General features: G+C 37.3%; 1 protein-coding gene and 1 long non-coding RNA gene across 2 annotated transcripts; one reads left to right on the top strand and one right to left on the bottom strand.

The window, feature by feature from the left end:
* Window positions 1-666: 666 nt before the first annotated feature.
* LOC118766435 lies at window positions 667-1,118 on the bottom strand. The gene is made up of 2 exons (XR_005002368.1): window positions 1,025-1,118; window positions 667-755 (listed from the first exon to the last, which is right to left on the bottom strand). It is a non-coding gene; the product is annotated as an uncharacterized LOC118766435 (long non-coding RNA).
* A 2,324-nt stretch (window positions 1,119-3,442) lies between these two features.
* Window positions 3,443-12,197, top strand: LOC115219692 (leucine-rich repeat-containing protein 51-like). Its single transcript, XM_029789868.2, has 2 exons — window positions 3,443-3,699; window positions 11,347-12,197. The coding sequence occupies exons 1-2, from the start codon at window positions 3,654-3,656 to the stop codon at window positions 12,048-12,050; spliced, it is 750 nt and encodes a 249-aa protein (XP_029645728.2). The 5' UTR covers window positions 3,443-3,653; the 3' UTR covers window positions 12,051-12,197.
* The last annotated feature ends 3,708 nt before the right edge of the window (window positions 12,198-15,905 follow it).

The raw sequence follows: 15,905 nt of genomic DNA on the forward strand, positions 1-15,905 counted from the left end.
GAAGGTTTTTTTCGTCGTAGAGTTACTCATTCACAGCTCAAGAAGACTACGTTCCACCTGGTCCTGGATTCGAACCCACTATCTAGCGATTGATGATTCTAGACAAAATCCGATGGCCTTGTGTTAAACTTCATCGAACAGCTTGTTCGCTGATCGAAGCTGATATCTGCCAACTGATAATGAATTGTTATATGCTTGGTGAACAGCAAGATCCGAAACGATGATTTGTATATTTATTGTTCATACGTTCCGGCAGATGCGAACGCAAATACGCTAATCGCAGTTGTGTTCGTCACAGGAGACAAAACACTTCATCTCTCGTGGTTCTGCGATTCCTTCGACACCTGTTCAGGCTACGCTGATTTGATGGAGGCCGTGAGCAGAGGCAAATCATGTGCAAATTGTTCAGCTAGAAATTGCAGAACCGTTTTTCTCGGACTACATCATGTATACACTTTTGTGCGTGTATGTATATAAGTAAACATACAAAATATGTCTGTCTGAATGTAAGTACACTCTCGCTTTCTTTCCCTTTTTCTTTCTCATACGCACACACATATCTGTTTTCAAATCTCTCAGTTCATTAATCAAAAATATAAATGTTTTTTGGAGAGAGGAGGGGTTGCTATTTTATTTATTTATTTATTTACCTGGTTTTTTTTTCCTTTTTTTTTGTCGAATTCTTCGAATATTTCGGCCTGTCTCATTGGTATTTTATTTATGGGCCTCACATACCAATTTTCTGGTTTTTCAGGCTTGGTGGAAAATGAGACAAAAACGGAATGAAAAAGGAAAATTTCAGTGTAATACGGTACCGACAAATAACGTTAAAAAAAAAAAGAAGCTGTCTCGACCATTCTATTTTGGGGTTGTCTGCGACTGTAATTGTCAGGATGAATTATATTGTTGGCGTATTTCCTCTTTCTTTATCTTTCTATTTGCTGTAGTTTTTATGTAGGTTTCTGTGTAATTATGATTATTTATGTGTTTGTGCGAGCATGCGTGCATTTCTGTCTTTACTTACCGCTTTTCCTTTCAAAGACGTAAACGATTCCTCTAAAATAGATTTTGTTCCTCATCTGAGATCTGAGACAGGGAGAGAAAAAGACAAAGAAAGAAAAGAAAGGAAGAAAGAAAGAAAGAAAGAAAGAAAGAAAGAAAGAAGAACAGAATGAAAGAGAGAGAAATAGCAATGAGAGAGATTTGCTACAAATAGTATCGTATTATTTTCATGAAAGCAAAATTTTTTTAATTTTTCAAAGTTCGCAAAAATAAAAATGAAGTTTTGATTGCGTAAGGAGAAAAAGAAGACAAGGAAGGGTGCAGAATAAATGGCATTTAACTTTACGTTGCACGGAAGAAGAAATGAAATTGAAGGTGACGTTGCATACAGTGTCTCTTTGAAAGGTTACAAAAGCGAAAGTGAAAGGGAGAATATATGGGAAACATAAGAAAATTGTGTTTTCACGTGGCAGAATGGTGGAAGTGTTGGAAGAAAAGTAGAAGGGTATCATCAAGTGGTTTCATCAAAGCAACAGAGGTTGTTGTAAGTTTTGTATATTGCATACGCGTGTAACGGACAGCAGCGCATGGACTAAGTATAAAAGCGCGAAGAATGTGTGTATGGGGAGAGATTGCGTATAGCAAGTATTGCATGGGTGGTAATACTTTTATATGGGTTATGTGTGTATTTTTTTGACAGCATGCGTTTTACGTATTCCAAGTATGTGTTCGAAGAGAGCGTACTGGCTTTTCAAAAGTTGTGGATATGGCATACTGAGGTGGAAGGTGAGCCGTTCTTCACATTGTAGTCGGGATCCGGGAGAGCCGCACTGTAAGAGACGGAAACATGTAGAGAAAAGTAGCTACACGAACTGAATTAAAAATTCGCCGTTTGTGCGTGCGCATGTTTTCTGTGCACGTGTGAGTGTGTGAAATGATGGTAATTTATACTTCCGTTTCTCCGAGTGCATCACCAACTGTCAACCTAAACATATATAAAATCTATGTAACGTGTTGAGAGCTCACCTTTTTCCTTTGACTACGTAGATGTGTTTGTATATGCATATGTGTATATATAGTATTTCTATTCTTTTTTGCTTTTTTTCTCTTCCCTTTAGTCCTTCTTTTCTAAATCATCACTGTTCTTCCCTTTCCTTTTTGTCTCTCTTTCACGTAAATTATACTTACACATGCTGCCTCACTTCGCTCCCCACTCCACGCTTCCCCTTAAGTTTCTGTGCCTTTGTTCTGTTAATGCATAAATATCTGTATATTTATGCATCAATATTCATCGTGTATATTTTTAAATCTTCGTTTTCTATTTACACACACACATATATATCTATATATATTATATATTATATATATATATATATATATATTATATATATAATATATATATATATATATATATATATATATATATATATATATATATATATATGTATGTATGTATGTATGTATATATATATATATGCTGGGAGAATCGTTAGCACGCCAGACAAAATGCTTAACAATATTTGGTCTGTCTTCACGCTCTGAGTTCCATTAACGTCGACTTTGCATTTCGTCTTTTCAGGATCATTAAAATAAGTACCAGTTGAGTAATATTTTTGCATAAATTATGGAATTAAATCCTTAACCCGAAAATAGCTAAACATGGTGTTGCTCCAGCATGGCCGCAGTCAAATATGGCTGAAACAAGTAAAAGAATATAAGAATAAAAGAATGTATGTTGTATCAGAACTCTCGACATGTGAATTAAAGAATAACAATCCATCTAGATAATCGTTTCACCTGGATAACTCCATCCATCCATTCTCCGCCGACTATTCCTGAAAGGGTTGTGAAGGGCATACTCTTCAGGCACCTCCTCCATTGGGTCCTACCAGAAGCAATCGTCATTACACTTCGCGACTGGTTTCCCAATTTCCCAAGCGTGACCAGCTTAGACTTTGGATATTATCCATCCACCTCCTTCTTGGTCTATCCCTGGGTCTTTTACCAGTTGGCTCGGCTTGAAGAATCTATCTTCAGATACTTTCTTACAACATTCTAATAACATGTCCACTGTACCGGAGAAGTGACGTCTCAATGCGGAGAAATAACGGTTTTGACCAGGAGAGATTTCTTGATCTCTTAACTACGCATTCTGTCGAGCGAGTGACGTTGATTCGGGAATCCTTCGGAGGGATTCCATTTTGGCCGTTTGTATTCGCGATCGTAACCACTCGGTCATTTCTCATCATTCACATCTACAGATATGTACAGGCACGAAAACCGAATTGAAGATAGTGAGTTTGGCTTCTTTTTTTTCTTTTTGCCAACCTCTCTTCTTCCGAGGATCGAATGCTGGAGCTGGCCCATGACACGTTTCAGTTACGTCATAATCGAATTCAGAAGCAATAAAAATTGTAAAAAAAAAAAAAGAATCAAAATGGAGCATATATGACATGTCTGTCGTAATGTAAACGTCAATAAAGTTGGATGTAATTTAAACAGAATCTCAAGTTGTTCTAGTTTAGTTTCAGGTTGGTAGTGACCGGACAGACCTATGATTAAAGATAGGTTGTTTGCAGATATGACAGGAATTTGATACAAATATCAAACAAAAGGAAGAACTGTATCGATAAATACCGAAGGAAAAAAAAATGGAAAGAACAATCACAACCATATTTAACAGAAATATAATCCCAGGTATATATGAATGATGGTGGGAGGGGATATTATTGTGTCTATTGATTAGGATTTGAGGGCATTTGAGTTAGGGAAGAAACGATTGAAGTAGGATTGATTGACAGGTCATAGAAAGTCTTGATTTATCACAGGGTCACCACATCGAGAAATAAACCTGGCTGAGGTTGCCCCTTTCCTAACAACTCGTTTTTTTATTAACCACAAGGGCCCAAAATAGAGGGGGACATACAAGAACAGACAGGACACCACAGAGGGGACAATACATAAAACGAATATGAATGAGATGGTTATATAATGGATGGAAGCACTCCGTCGGTTACGACGATGAGGGTTCCGGTTGATCCGACCAACGGAACAGCCTGCTCGTGAAATTAACGTGTAAGTGGCTGAGCACTCCACAGACACGTGTACCCTCAACGTAGTTCTCGGGGATATTCAGCGTGACATAGAGAGTGACAAGGCCGGCCCTTTGAAATACAGGTACAACAGAAACAGGAAGAAAGAGTGAGAGAAAGTTGTGGTGAAAGAGTACAGCAGGGATCACCACCATCCCCTGCCGGAGCCTCGTGGAGCTTTAGGTGTTTTCGCTCAATAAACACTCACAACGCCCGGTCTGGGAATCGAAACAGCGATCCTACGACCGCGAGTCCGCTGCCCTAACCACTGGGCCATTGCGCCTCCACGGTTATATATTAATGAGGTTATGGATGGCTGCCAACAAATGAAAATCATAAGTACGAGATATAAGAGACATGAAATGACTTAATAAGCAAAACTAGTTGAATCTAGTTTTCTAGCGAAGTTATTTGAGTCTGGTTTTCTCGCAAAAGTAGTTGCGGTCGGCTTTCTCACTAAACTAGTCGAATCTGATGTGGCTGGGGAGAGTCATTTTCTTTTTGTGCCTTATAATGTAACATACTCACCGGTAAAATTTCCACTTTTTTCTTATTTTTATTTTCCTAAAATTTTCGTTGCGTCTTGCAACCTTTTCAATAGTCTTGAATAAGAAATAAGTGGAAATTTTACCGGTGAGTGTGTTATATTATAAGGCACAAAAAGAAAATGACTCTCCCCAGACACAACAGGATATGCTTCAACACACGAAATCATATAAAGAATCTTGCAAACCAAATCCAAAAACGAAATAGTTGAATCTGGTTTTATCGCAAAAGTAGTTGAGCCTGATTCTTGCACAAAACTATTTGAGACCGAATTTTTTCACAAAAGTAGTTTAATCTGGTTTTCTTGCAAAACTAATCGAGGTTGGTTTTCTCGCAAAACATGGGATGGTTTCCTCGCAAAGGTAGTTGAGCCTGACTTTCTCGCGAAATTAGCTGAATCCGCTTTTCCCACAAAGCTTGTTGGAGTGGTTTTCTCGTAAAACTAATTTTAATCTGGCCTTCTCGCAAAATTAAATGACGCTGGTTTTATCACAAAACTTTTTGAGAGTTTGGTTTTCCCGACGAAAGTTCCTTACAGTTGTGATGGGTACTAGCAGTACTTTGACACATCACTTTGAATATTTATTTCGCTGTCTTCAAAAGAAATTTTTGCAACGGAAGTAGAACGGACAGTCAACATAATCGACTAAATTCTTGCGAGACTTGAAGTTTCAAGCCCTATAAAATATAAATAAATGTGCCCTTTTAAAGCCTAGCCAGACTCATGGGCCCGGCTTCCCGGTTTCCATGGCGTATGTGTTTCCCAGCTGGACGGGATGCCAGTCAATAGCAGCGTTACTCATTTTTACCAGCTGAGTGGACTGGAGCAACGTGAAATGAAGTGTTTTGCTCAAGAACACAACGCGTCGCCCGGTCCAGGAATCGAAACCACAATCTTACGATCATGGTGCTGACATCCTAACCACTAAGCCACGCGCCTCCACAAAATTCCTTTCTTAGGTATTTTGCCCAAGTTCGACAGAGTTACTGCTCGGTTATTTCTCTATGTTATAACAATTGTACTAAAACGGCAAAAAATATTGAAATAATTATTTGAATTCTATTTTTAAGATTAATTTGGTTTTAGTCATAGGATTTCAGTTTTAATCTGATTAACCCTTGCGTTTGGACTACTTCATCTGTGGTCTCCATCAATGCTGGAAGATACAGAGTTATCAAAATAAAAGAAAACAGGAGCGAATTATGCTAATATTTTTATATTCATTCTGCAAGCAATAAAATTTCGTTGGAGGGCAGACGGAAAAACAAACATGCTTCGTAAAATACGAATCGCTCCCTTCTGGCAGTATAACACATGAGAGTAGCAACATAGAAATTGAAAACGACACACACGCACACACACAACACACACACACACACACACGCACGCACACACACACACACACACACACGCACGCGCACACACACACACACACACACAAGCACATGCACCGCGTATGTATCGTTGGCGATTTTTGTTCCTCCGTCTTCCCTTCCTTGGATCTTTCCTTTTCCTATGTTTCTGACGAAGAGCTCCGCTCGAAACGTTAAATCTTCCTTCTTTCTTTCCTCTCCTGAGCGTCCAATAATACTATACTTGTTCCACGTCCTCGCGTTGTTGTGTTTTCTCTTTGTGTTTTCATGTTTGTATTAACTATATATATATATATATTTATATATATATATATATCGCCATGTTGATTCGCTAGCTTCTGCACGCATTTTTTTCTCTCCTTGTTTCTCTCCGTGTTTCTTTTCTGTGTATCTTTCTGTTGAAGAGCGTAGGCTCGAAACGTAAAAGACTTGTTTTATTTATATTCCTGAGCGCCATACTAATACAATTGCTTGTTTATATTCCACCTGCCTTCGTCTTTTGTTTATTTTCATAAAGCTTCCCGTTATATATATATATTATATATATATATATAATATATATATATATAGATATATATATATATATATATATATATATACGTTGTGTGATCAATAAGTACCCGGACTGTTGCCATAATAACGAAGAATGAAGCTGCTTGGCATAGATTGAGCTTGAACGCTGCTGTGCATGCACAATAAGTGTTAACGTTTCTAGCTCACTTTCGCTGTTTACAGCAGTGCCTGGAAGGATCGTCGCATCGAAAGATAAAGTTGAGCCGAGAATCTGCATCAAATTTTGCCAAAAGCTTGGCAATACCTGCTCAAGCGCCTACGCAAAATTTTCAAAAAGTTTACATCGTTCTTGACACAATCAAGATCTTATGCAACTGAAACACGTGTCTCATACTCACGGATAGTGATTCGACGATTTTACCTTACTGATGCACGCACATCTGAAATGTTTTTCTCACTTCTGCTGGTTGCGGGTCTTCCAGAACGTTCGACAATATCGACATTTTCTCGGCCATCTTAGAAATATCTGAAACACTCGTACACTTGTTTGCGGCTCATATAAACATAAACATACACGCACATACACAGATATAAATTCAGTCACAAGGTGTTGGTAGGCCCGGAGCCGCACACTAAGACTAAACCCGAAACTACGTAATCTTCTTAATTACACACAGGTGGTGTAATTAAGTGGTGAAATCAGACCGGAACTAGGCTGTCCAGTTCTGTCTCACTTTTGGTGAACAACTTCAAGTCGTCCATAAATAGCAAGTAGTTCAGTTTTCCCTTATCGCTTCCCAGATCATACCCCCAACTTTACCTTCTGTAGCATTTCACTCAAGGGGATCATTCACAGCACAAAGAACAGTGAGGATACACTGACCCCTGGAAGATTCCTCTCATGATTATCGCCTTTCCTAATACGTAATTTCCCGTTGTCATTTCAGTTCTCCATCATTTCATACAGTCCTATATAAGGCTTCTCATGTTTCTGCTACTCTATACCATTTTCATGGTTCTTGTCATTCAAGAGTGTGGTATCATATCACCTGTTTTGCGATAGTCAATCCATGCCATGCTCAGGTTTGTGTGTCTTCTCTTCCAGTTTCTCATAGCTAGATTATCAATTAAGAGCCAATTAAGAGCTGATCTTTCGCTCTCCGGTTCCTCTTTCGGCACACTTTCCGTTCAATAAGATAGATTATCAATTAACAACTGATCTTTCGTCCACCACCACCACCACAACCATCATCATCATCATCATCATCATTATTGTCTTTGCTCAGTTTCTAACGCTGGAGATGTGCTACGGTGTCAGCTGTTCACTACCAGTGAACTAAGGTAACACCTCTTATTTTTCAAGCACCTTCCGGAGTATTCGAGCAGTTCCAAGCAGTGCTGTTTTTCTGCAAGTGCTCCACCCTTATTGCAGCCCCTATCTGTTCCACGTACTTCTCGATATTTTTGCTCACTGTTCCCAGGGCTCTGGCAATTATTGGTACTACTGCTACCTTTTTCATCGACCACAACTGCTTAACTTCCCGAGCTAACCTGTCATATCTCTCGACTTTTCTTTCTTCCTTATCGCATATCTTGTTGTCAGCTGGGCATGCAATATCTATGATGCAGCATAGTTTGTTTTCTTTCTCGATTAAGACTATGTCCGGCTTCCTAATCTCAATCTCATGGTCGCCCTGAATCATAAAATCCTATAGGATCTTTACATTATCATTTTCGATGATGCCTTCGGGTTTATGATCCTACCACTTTTTTTGCTCTGTCAAGTCCACACTTGTTGCAAAGTGTCCAATGGATAATCCTTGTTATGTTGTCATGACGTCTCTTATATTATTTCTGGGCTAGTGGCGTACATTGGCTAGTAATATACCATACAGTTTCACTGTTTTGTCCACAATTCTGCACTTATCACTTTCTGATGTGTTGCCTATTCTGTATTTGATGTAATTCGTTCTTAATGCTGGTTCTTGGGCAGCACAGATTAGAGCCTCTCTTTCTGGTTTTAAATCACTTTTAGTCATCCACAGCCATCTCTTTTTCTCTGTCTATCTTATATACAACATCCCTATGAAATCGTCCATAACTTTTTTTCTTTATCCACCTATTTTCAGTTTCATTCGTTTTCAATTGCTTGTATAGTGCTTTATCTTTGCAATCTTTCATCCTACACAAGCCTGACCTTCTTATATCCAGTAATAGCGATTCTGTGGCGTTTTTTACAAACCATGCTGTTTTCTTCTGCTCTAATGCTGTGTTCGCATCCAATAAGTCCTCTTCCCCCTCTTTTTCTTGGTACATACAGTCTGTCTGTGTCACCTTCCTTGTCTTTCTGTCTAAGCTGTTTAGTTCGTCTAATATTCATGTGATTACCCCTGCTCCATATCTAAGGAGTGAAACCGCCCAGGTGTTGACAGCTTCAATCTTTTTCCGTCCGTTTAATTAAGATCAGAAGCCATGGGAGCCACCGCCTGGTACTGCAACAGGGCATATTATCATAATCATCAGTATAATAATAATAATAATAATAATAATAATAATAATAATAATAATAATAATAATAATAATAATAAACATAATCATCAGTATAATAATAATAATAATAATAATAATAATAATAATAATAATAATAAATGCCCTGATGCAGTACCAGGCAGTGGCTCTCATGGCTTCTGATCTTAACTGATTGGAAGTGTTATCATGTACATTGTTTTGTCTTGGTATAAAAGATGGGCTACAGCAAATATTCTGCTCAATACCACAGATTTGCTTGTCAGTTGTTTGACCTTAACCAGTTGAGCATGTCCCTTAGTGGCTGACGATATGTGCATCTCTGATCACGAGCAGAAGTAGTGGGGGAGCATCATAGCCATGTGTTGAGAGGGATTCTTTGGGGTTTGAATAGTTCACCTCTGGAAACATGGGTGGTTATTTCAACATCCTTAAACAACCCTTATTCAGGGACCGTTTGAGCGGGATGGGCTACTCAACCTGAAGAAAATTCTAACTGGGCCCCACCTGCAAGGTCATGTGCTGTTTATCTTGATATGAGATCACCATGTCGTGCACATATGGTTGTGATGCATGTGCCTGGTGTACCTTTATCAGACGGTAGTCATGATGGGTATATTGGGCTTCGTATATTTTACCCCCGTGTCACTTTGATGGCATGAACTGCTCTCTCACTCAATAATAATAATAATATTATATTATTATTATTATTATTATTATTATTATTATTATATTATTATTATTATTATTATTATTATTATATTATTATTATTATTATTATTATTATTATTATTATTATTGAGTGAGAGAGCAGTTCATGCCATCAAAGTGACACTGGGGTAAAATATACGAAGCCCAATACCCATCATGACTACCCGTCTGATAAGGGCACACCAAGCACATGCATCACAACCATATGTGCGCGGCATGGTGATCTCATATCAAGATAAACTGCACATGACCGTGCAGGTGGGGCCCATTTAGAATTTTCTTCAGGTTGAGTAGCCCATCCCGCTCAAACGGTCCCTGAATAAGGGTTGTTTAAGGATGTTGAAAGAACCACCTATGTCTCCAGAGGTGAATTATTCAAACCCCAAAGAATCCCTCTCAACACATGGCTATGATGCTCCCCCACTACTTCTGCTCGTGATCAGAGATGCACATATCGTCAGCCACTAAGGGACATGCTCAACTGGTTAAGGTCAAACAACTGACAAGCAAATCTGTGGTATTGAGCAGAATATTTGCTGTAGCCCATCTTTTATACCAAGACAGAACAATGTACATGATAACACTTCCAATCAGTTAAGATCAGAAGCCATGAGAGCCTCTGCCTGGTACTGCATCAGGGCATTTATTATTATTATTATTATTATTATTATTATTATTATTATTATTATTATTATTATTATTATTATTATTATTATTATTATTGAGTAAGAGAGCAGCGCCTGAGTTATAAATTTACGAAGCCCAATACACCTATCACGAGGGTATACGAGGCACATGCACCACACGCATATCAAGATAAACAACGCATGGCTTTGCAGGTGGGGCCCAGTTAGAATTTTCTTCAGGTCAAGTAGCCCATCCCACTTAAAAAGTCCGTGAATGAGGTTTGCTTAACGATGATGAATGAAACAACCCATGTTTCCAGAGGTGAATTATTCAACTGGTTAAGGTGAAACAACTGACAAGCAAATCTGTGGTATTGAGCAGAATATTTGCTGTAAAGCCCATCTTTTATACCAAGACAAAACAATGTAGATGATAATACTTCCAATCAGTTACGATCAAAACCCACGAGAGCCAGTGGCTGGTACTCCATCAGAGCGAAATGCTTAGCGGTATTTCGTCTGCTGCTAAATTTTGAGTTCAAATTCCGCTGATGTCGACTTTGACTTTCATCATTTCGGGGTCGATAAATGAAATACCTGTGAAACATTGGGGGTCGATGTAATCGACTATCTCCTCCCCTAAATGAAATACCTGTGAAACATTGGGGGACGATGTAATCGACTATCTCCTCCCCTAAATGAAATACCTGTGAAACATTGGGGGTCGATGTAATCGACTATCTCCTCCCCTAAATGAAATACCTGTGAAACATTAGGGGTCGATGTAATCGACTATCTCCTCCCCTATATTTGGGGCCTTGTGCCTCCAGTAAAAAGGATTATTATTATTGTTGTTGTTGTTAATAAATATTAATAACAACAACGAAAATAACTATAAGAAATTTGATGCAATCTTAAGAAACCTTTTCATTTTCATTTTCATTTGTGTATTCTAGGGGAGAGATGTATCAGAATGTCTCGGCTGAAATACATCAAGAACCAAAAATTGCCGACTAAAGAAATGCTCTCCGTCTTCGCATTCATTGGTGCACGCGCGCCACTTGACTTTTCTTTCAGACAACTGGAGAACCTCGACAGTTTATTTTCAAAAGAAACCAGAGATGATGAAACTTCAAAGATGCATACATCTGAAGATATCTTATTCGGGAAATCGTCAGAGCAGACCAATTTGAGCAAACCGGAAGAGGAGCCCAAAACGTCTAGTAAAAAGTCATTGAGCCAGAGTCTTCGACTGAATAACAATTCTCTTAACAACATCGAAAGCTTGCCTGCCATGGTTCATGCATATTTCCAATATTCCAGTGATCTTGCCTGGCTAGATCTGTCATTTAACCATATGAAGACCATCAGCCCTCAGTTGTGCAAGTTCCCAAACCTTCAGATATTATACATGCATGGGAACGCGATAACTAACATGAACGACATTGGCAATTTAGTTCCACTAACGAAGTTGACCAAGCTCACTTTACACGGAAATCCAATAGAGCAGATACCAAACTATAGAATCACCGTTATATCTCGTCTTGTGACCCTCAGAGAATTCGACTTCAGTTGTGTCTCTCTTTGGGAGAGAGAGGCGGGAGAAAGAATGCAAAACGAAATAAAAAAGACGAAAAAGCCAAGAAAAAAGACACAGTAAATTCCCACGTTCTTGTATTCGAGATGGGAATTCTTGAGTTCACACCCACATGCGCAACACAGATGCATATACAAGCACGCGAGTACACAATCACAGTTAACGAACATTCAGTAATACATAATCAGACACAGGCACAAACACAGTTCCAACTCTCAAACACACGCACGCAAGCACACACAACACACACACGCACACACACACACACATCATTTTAATTGTATATACAACTTGTACTGTAGGATATTTCCTTCAACATCCATGTAATGGGGTCCCTAAAAGATTTCGATAGCTTCAGTTAGTGTTGCTTCCCTTATCAACTAATATTTACGTTTATTTGTCCCACTTTGTATCATACCCAGGATCGTCTTAGCAGCATTATAGGCCACCGGACCAACGAATACACTAGGTCTTAGACTATTTATTCACTGACATCAAGCCACAGCATACACAGATCAAAATTAGGTCCCTAGATCCATAAGGTCCCCGGGCAACTGCACGGTGTACTCATGCTTTAAGACGGTACCAAACACACTGTATAGTAAGACTATCACCCATCCAACGATTATACCAAATGTAGTGTGACTGGAATCACTCCAGCCATTTCAGTTTTTCCTTTTTACTTCGGTGAAGCTTTATACTTCCCTTTCAGCTTTAGAATTGGTTCTTCTCGCCTCGTTGATTATACTAGTAATGATTTTCAGCACGTAGATATACCAATAGGAAAGACATTTGCAATACACACACACACACACACATACACACACACACACACACACACACACACACTAATGTGCATGTTTGTGTTTATCTGTTATACACCGGTGCAAAACGTCGCATCAAATTGTGTCCTCGTACGTCAAATGGCGATTTAGCCATTCGATGGGGAACGGTGGCAAATTCCAAACCGGTATCGGTGATCATCTAAAAGAAACAAACGAATCATTTGAAGGCAGTGCTCCAGCATGGCCGCAGTCCAACGTATGAAACCTGTCATAGAATAAAAGAATACATAAAATGTAGCATAATTTCTTTCTGTATTACTTTACTTTATTCTTCAACGTCACCGCCACCCCTTAATCCGTTACAAATTTATTTTTATAAAACCTCCTGCGTTTCCTTATAGTCTCTTGCCTCAAACCAGTTTACTTTTCCTGACTTACGTTATCTTATTCAATCGTCAGATACATTTATTTATTCAAGTTTTAAAATATTAAGTATCTGTAAGCCTCGAATTCATCAAATGTTTACAACAGTACCAGCAAATAAGAAAGAATAAGTGTTTTTGATGAGCAGCTAACGCGAAACTCGGAGTAATTAACTGGGGAAGCCTCATTTCTTCCACTGCCAAAATAATAATAATAATAATAATAATAATAATAATAATAATAATAATAATAATAATAATAATAATAATAATCCGGAACCATCACGAACCAGGAATTAAGAATCCACAAGAACAATGGAAGGAAACTATATTCTAATGTAAGCCATCTCAGGAAACTGGAGTATATATATATATATATATACATATACATATATATATATATATATATATATATATATATATATATATATATATATATATATATATATATATATAATATATATATATACACAAAAAAAAATACTTAAGCAGTTTCGGTCTATGAAAAAGGTGGTAGTAGTACTAATGAATCTCGGAGCCCTGGGAACAGTGAGCAAAAATCTCGAGAAGTACGTGGAACAAATAGGGGCTGCAATAAGGGTGAAAGATTTGCAGAAAACAGCACTGCTTGGAATCGCTCGAATACTCCGGAAGGTGCTCGGAAAATAAGAGGTGTTACCTTAGTTCACTGGTAGTGAACAGCTGACACTGTAATACATCTCCAGCGTTAGAAGCGTTGCAAAGGCAATAATAATAATAATAATAATAATAATAATAATAATAATAATAATAATAATAATAATCTTCTTTTCTACGCTCGGCACAAAGCCCGAAATTTTGGGGGAGGGACCAGTCGATTAGATCGACCTCAGTACGCAGCTGGTACTTAGTTTATCGATCCCGAAAGGATCAAAGGCAGAGTCGACCTCGGCAGAATTTGAACTCAGAGCATAAAGACAGACGAAATACCTATTTCTTTACTACTCACACGGGGCTAAACACAGGACAAACAAGGACAGACAAACGGATTAAGTCGATTATATCGACCCCAGTGCATAAATGGTGCTTAATTTATCGACCTCGAATGGATGAAAGGCAAAGTCGACCTCAACGGAATTTGAACTCAGAACGTAGCGGCAGACGAAATACCTATTTCTTTACTACCCACAAGGGGCTAAACACAGAGAGGACAAACAAGGATAGACAAACGGATTAAGTCAATTACATCGACCCAGTGCGTAACTGGTACTTAATTTATCGACCCCGAAAGGATGAAGGGCAAAGTTGACCTCGGCGGAATTTGACCTCAAACGTAACGGCAGACGAAATACGGCTACGCATTTCGCCCGGCGTGCTAACGTTTCTGCTGCAGCTCGCCGCCTTAATATATAATAATAATAATAATAAAAGAATAATAATAATAATAATAATATAATATAATAATAAATAATAACAACAATAATAATAACAATAATAATGATAATAAATAATAATAATAATAACAATAATAATAACATAATAATAATAATATATAATATAATAATAATAATAATAATAACAATAATATATAATAATAAATAATAATAATAATAATAATAACAATAATATAATAATAATAACAATAATCATAATAATAATATAATATAAAATAATAATAAATATAATAACATAATAATAATAAATAATAATAATAATAACAATAGATGCATGTGCCTGGTGTACCTTTATCAGACGGTCCATGATGGGTATCTTGGGCTTCGTATATTTTACCCAGTGTCACTTTGATGCATAATAATATAATATAATAATAATAACAATAATAATAATATATAATAATAATAATAATAATAATAATAATAAATAACAATAACAATAACAATGATACTGATGGTGGTGGTAGTAGTGGTGGTGATGGTTGTGGTGACGATGATGATAATCATTTTGTTTCATTAAAACAAACAATTAAATGAAATCATTATTCTTATGAGTTCATTATTCGTCGCTTTGCTACAGGCAGAAAGATAAAATTCAAAAATTCAAAATGTTACCTTTAATATGAAAAACATTCTGTTTAAATAGAAAAAGTCTTTGAAAGAATTAGAAAATTATTGACTTTACCTCTATTTTCATTTTCAGAAAAATGTATATATTATATTAGGCGTTTTTTTAATTGGGCAAATTATGGTTTTAATTGGGTAAAGCATAGGTTGCTTTTCTCAACAAAAGCTTAATATATAAATTTTTCATAAAGTCTAAATAAAAACATGTATTTTGAAATATTTTATTCCATTTTCTGCTTATTCAGTTTATACATTTTCCATTATTTCCATTAACTTCGATTTCTCCATAAACAACGTTCCAACAGAGGGTTCTGTTTTCAATATTATGCTGTGTCTTACTGGTTAATTTGATGGAGACTTGGATGCTAATTGTAGCAGTTGAGTAACAACGTAAATGCTGTCTCGTTTGGTATTGCGTGTGTTGGTAATAATTTGTAGCAGACGATGAATGTAAAAGATTTTTGTAAATGATTTTGTAGTATTTACATATTTTCGGTGGTGGTGGTTGTTATTATTATCTTTGCGCAGCTTCTAACGCTGGAGATATACTACGATGTTACCAGTGAACTAAGGTAACACCTCTTATTTTTCGAGCACCTTCCGGAGTATTCGAGCGGTTCCAAGCAGTGCTGATTCCTGCAAATGCTTCAC

The sequence above is a fragment of the Octopus sinensis genome, linkage group LG15, assembly GCF_006345805.1.
Source record: "Octopus sinensis linkage group LG15, ASM634580v1, whole genome shotgun sequence".
NCBI classification, from domain to species: Eukaryota; Metazoa; Mollusca; class Cephalopoda; order Octopoda; family Octopodidae; genus Octopus; species Octopus sinensis.